The 5,113-nt window shown below is 35.5% G+C and overlaps 1 protein-coding gene across 1 annotated transcript; it reads right to left on the bottom strand.

The window, feature by feature from the left end:
• Positions 1-4,245: 4,245 nt before the first annotated feature.
• Positions 4,246-5,113, bottom strand: LOC107643024 (pectinesterase inhibitor 9). Its single transcript, XM_016346559.3, has one exon. It carries the CDS (start codon positions 5,013-5,015, stop codon positions 4,398-4,400), a length of 618 nt encoding a protein of 205 aa, XP_016202045.1. The 5' UTR covers positions 5,016-5,113; the 3' UTR covers positions 4,246-4,397.

Below are 5,113 nucleotides of genomic sequence, written 5' to 3'. Positions count from 1 at the left end.
CTTTTGCGGTTGTTGGTTCAATTTATATTGATTTTGATTTTTTATTTATAATCTTCCGGGGTAGTCTGTGGCTTCTGGGCTTGGTAGTTTGAGGTGGTGCATGATTTGGTTTGTTTTGTCAGGCGGTTCCGACCCCGGAATTTTGGTCCGTTGTCCGTTTACAATGTAAAGTTTGTAAACCAACTTCAGGAATTTGGGCCTGTTTATACGGACTCAGATTTGGGCTAGTTTACCGGCCGAAGACCTTTTGGGCTACTTTTTGTTTGTTATTTTCGGCCGTACTATTTGATTATTCAGGGTTTAACCAAATATCAAAAAGTTTAAAATGAGTAATGACGGTATTTATGACAAAAAAAAATAAATAAATAAATTATATTTGGTGTTATAGAAGGTTTGGTGAAATTCTTAGAAAAGGATGGTTGAGGAACGGAAAAACTAATTAATCAGGGTTCTTCGTTTTTGTTTTGGTCAAAGACGAACTGAATATCAAGGAAATTGTGTGGACCATATAATTTGGTGTTTTCTTTTTTATGTTTTTTCTTATTTCCACCTATGAGTTACGACCGAAGATAGGTGATATAACTTGATCATTCTTTATCCTTTAAATTGTGTGGATCATATAACTTAGTTATTGTTTAGTATTTTCATTGTTTATCTATATTTTTTTTAATATATAAATAGCTGATTATTTCTTAATATCTCAGCAGTGACCAATGATCGGGCACCACTATTGATTATTTGGTTTATTCGTACACAGTGAGCTACATAAAAATTTGCATCATGATTCACGAGTGTAATCTTTTAATATATATTCATTACGAATTGTGTAGCTCTAACAACTAATGCATATGGTATCAATCGAGTTCAAGATGAAGAAATACGCTGTCTAAGTCATGGTCAAAATGTCAGACCATAAACAAAAGTAAAAGTGGGTGGTTGCGAATGCTAAAATGCCCATGCCCATTTCCATAAAGGCATAGAGAAATGGATGCACATCACTTAGGCGTAGCTTTTTTCGGTTTCTGTATGCTTCCATTCCTCTGCTTTTGAGAGCATGGTATAGACCTTGATCGGCTACATAGCGTAGAAGATCTGTTTCTCTCTTATCTTATCCTTCAGTGATAGGTATCAATATCATACACAATAAGTCATTCATAAAGAACATTACAGAGGGAAGAAAAAAAAAAGTTACGAAAGAACATTAAAAAGAATTACTATTTACCATATTTGATATCATATAATAAGAAGGTAGTTATCGTTATTTAATTTCAGTTGCATGATTGAAGTATATAAGTTAATAACTACTTGATCCGTTCATTATATCTCGTACCAACTAATGTTATAATTTGTCAACGTGCTAAATAATACAGAAAAGGAAAAGTATAGGGTACTAACATATTATCTGCCAACTCTTATTTATAATTGTGTTTCATGGAAGTGTGTTCGTGGATGTATCTAATAATTAATATATTTTAAATACATATATAAAGAGACACATCCAGAAAATATATCTATAAAGACACTTTTATTAAACATAGCTATAAAAAAGACATTTTTATTAGACACATTCACGAACACACTTCCATAAAACACAATTATAAATAAGAATTGGCAGAAGTTGGCAGATATGCTGTTGATAACGTAGCGGAACCGTACAGAAAAACAAGGGGTCCTTATCCTTGAGGTAAAGAAAAGAAAAAAGGGGGTTATAAGTAACTTTCAAAATACACTGAATCAAGATTAGGTCAAACAAACTTAACTATATTATAGGGTGAAACGGAACAAGAACCATTTTATGAAAGAGGGTGCACAAAACTCAACAAGGTATGTTATTCACGCTGAATAATATATATTTCATCTCACATTTTTTTAACTTGAGCGTCAGAATATTTTTGTAGGTATCTACAGTCGTCATTTCTTTTGAAGTCGATGTATATCTCATTCAACTCACACAAAGATGAGCAACTTCGGACCCAATGAGCTATACCTCTCTCAGACTTGTCATACAGGAATACTACTTAAATTATTTCATCAAAGATAATAAGATAGAATTTTTATGTTAAACTGAAAGTTATATTAAAATATAAAGATAGTGGAAAAAATTTCAACCTTAATTAAAATATAATTTTTTTTTTTAAAAAGAGTAAAGGATAAATAGGTCTCTGGCCTTTTTTTTCTGCGGATATTTTTTTTCTGATCATTAAAAAATACTTTTAAGTCCCTGACGTTTTTAAAAGTTGAACGGATCAGTCCCTCCGTCCAAATGCCTCCGTCAAACCCAACGAAAAAGTCTGACGTGGCTCCCATAATGCTTGTCGTACGCGTACACGTCGCCTGGCAGACTTTCCTCTCACACGTACGCGTCGCCATGAATTCAGCAAATTCTCATTTCTTCATTAATTCTCCATTTTGCATGCTTTTTTTCCATTTCTTTTAAGTCATTCTTGCCTTCAAAACTTTAAATCACTCAAACAAACATATCAAGGCATCAAATGGGAAAAAAGTAAATTAAATTTAGCAATTTAATAGGCTAAGAAGCATATTTTCAATCATTAAGCACACTTAGGAGAAATTCACAAAACCATTCTATTTTAGTGAATAAATGTGGAAAAAGTTGATAAAATCCACCAAATTCAATACAATATAAACCATAAAATTGTGGTTCATCAATTTTTTCACACTTAAACATTAGCATGTCCTCATGCTAAACTCTTATGGTTCATCAACTAATATGCAAAATGCGTCTACCTACTTGGTTAAAAATGAATCAATCTCCAAGAACATATACGAACAAGTAGGGCTAAGATAGTATCATGATTTATGAATTCCACTAATTCAAATCTCAAAATGAAGTATAAATATACTTGCAAGAAGAAAACTTGTGAAAGCAAGAAAAAAGGGATTGAGTATCGAACCCTCACCAGAAGTGTTTGCACTCTAATCTCTCTAGTGTTTGAGGGTCGATTCTCTCAATTTTCTACTAATCTTGCTTTTTAAGGCATGCTCTTCTTCTACCAATCAACATATATTCAATGCATGGATACACATATCAAGAAGTCTTTTCAAGGATTGTAACGAGGTTAGGGCTAAATTTAATTTACTTTTCTGCCATTCGATACATTGATATGTTTGTTTGGGTGATTTAAAGTTTTGAAGGCAAGAATGACTTAAAAGAAATGGAAAAAAAGCATGCAAAGTGGAGAATTCATGAAAAAAATGAGGATTTGCTGAATTCATGACGACGCATACTCGTGTGTCACACGTACGCGTGAGAGGGAAGTTTGTCAGGCGACATATACGCTAGGCATTTAAACGGAGTGACTGATCCGTCCAACTTTTAACTTAAAAGTATTTTTCAATAACAAAAAACAAAAATGTCTGCAGAAAACAAAGTGAAGACCTATTTGTCCTTTGTTCTAAAAAAAGCTGAGAAGTGAGTACGCTATTGTTACGTTGAAATAAATCAAATAATAGATCTGTTACTAGTTTTATGGGGAGTTGAGCCCTCATGACTACAAATGACCTTGAGGAGAGTAGGAGACTCATGATGCTTATCGACATTTCATGCTTCATTTTTGTCGTCTTTCATTTTGATTTCAAAGTCATCCTTTTCTTTCGCTTTCGGAATCTGAAATTCTGTTGGCTATTTTCTCATATAAGCTGGTTAAAGACAAATCATTTGGTAACATGCATAACCAAACCCCTTCAATCATCCCGTCTCTTTTTAAATCAACTCGCGACAGGTTGTTATTTTATAGTTAACTATCCAACTTCAGTATAGTTGATCACTAAATCAGGATCTTGATGACAAAGATTAAATCCAAGTGGGACAGGAAGATTAGTACAGTATCCACTATCTGATGTCCACTACTTCAATTATTTACCTTTACATAAAGATTTTGCGTGCATCAAATTTGTGTACTTCAACCATATCTAGTAGCCTGCGGATGCGAGAAAATAAAGTCCATGATTATCTTAGTAAAGTACGACCAAAAAGCAAAGGTGGAAAGCAAAAGAAGACACATTCATATTAAGACCAGATTATAAAATTATCACACCTGTTAGTCTGTTACTCTCTTATTCCTCCAGACTCTGTTATTGAGAGGAAGGAACTTGGACTGTGCAAATTGCAAAATAACCAATGATGCAAACATAGACTATTAACACAAGTTCTAGAATTGAGAGACGTTATAACCTCATTTTTGCTCAATGGCAGGGTTCATCAAGGAAAAGAAGACAAAAAAAGAAACATCAACTCACAACTTAGATTAGATACATGATACATCATACAAAATCCATATATTACAGAAAACGACACTCAAACCAACACACACCTAAGTCTTAGTCATCACCAAATTTAAAACTTAAACATCCCAACAGCTGAAACTAAGCATTTATTAGTTTAAGATTGGAGAAGTTTGAAGAGAGTGTGTGGAAGCAAAGCGATTAACCAAAGCGAGGGCGTTACTTGTGAGCTGAGCAACATGGAGGACCCTGCCTCTAATGGCTGCCTTGACGTTCCCATTCATGGCACGGCCACCAAAGCCATCAAGACATGTGTTGTCGTCGGTGAGTGCAGCACTCACCCACGTCTGCACGTTGCTCATGTGCCACTCAAATTCCTCTCCCACTCCTTCACCCACGCGCCCCATCTCCCTCACCGATTGGCTCAGCCTGTCTATGCTGTCCCCCATGTTTTCTATGCAGTCCTGTACCGCTCCTAACTCCCTTGGCTTCATCTTCATCTCCTTCGCCATCTTCTTCACGAACGATGAACACGAACGTGTCCTTGATATGCTCACTGATAAGGCCGCCAGGGCTAGTTGCCTCTTGCTTTGGCCAATCACGCCTGCGTAGCTCATGAGGCATTCCACGCAGACAGCAGGGTAGCGTGTTGCTCTGCATGAAGATTTTATGAAGTCTTGTGGGGTTGTTCCACCTGCCTGAGTTACAAAGCTCGCCAGCAAGAGAGGCAGTACAAGAATAACTCCATGTCTTACTACTCTTGCAGCCATGTCTGATATTGCAAACTTCAATTACTACTAAGTTGAGGGGTATGGAGTTCCAATATATAGGGACTGACAACTTGAACAACCACTATTTGCTTGCTCAA

The sequence above is a fragment of the Arachis ipaensis genome, chromosome B5, assembly GCF_059453495.1.
Source record: "Arachis ipaensis isolate K30076 ecotype BB chromosome B5, ASM5945349v1, whole genome shotgun sequence".
In the NCBI taxonomy this organism is placed as follows: Eukaryota; Viridiplantae; Streptophyta; class Magnoliopsida; order Fabales; family Fabaceae; genus Arachis; species Arachis ipaensis.
This window is presented reverse-complemented; position numbering and strand designations above follow the sequence as displayed.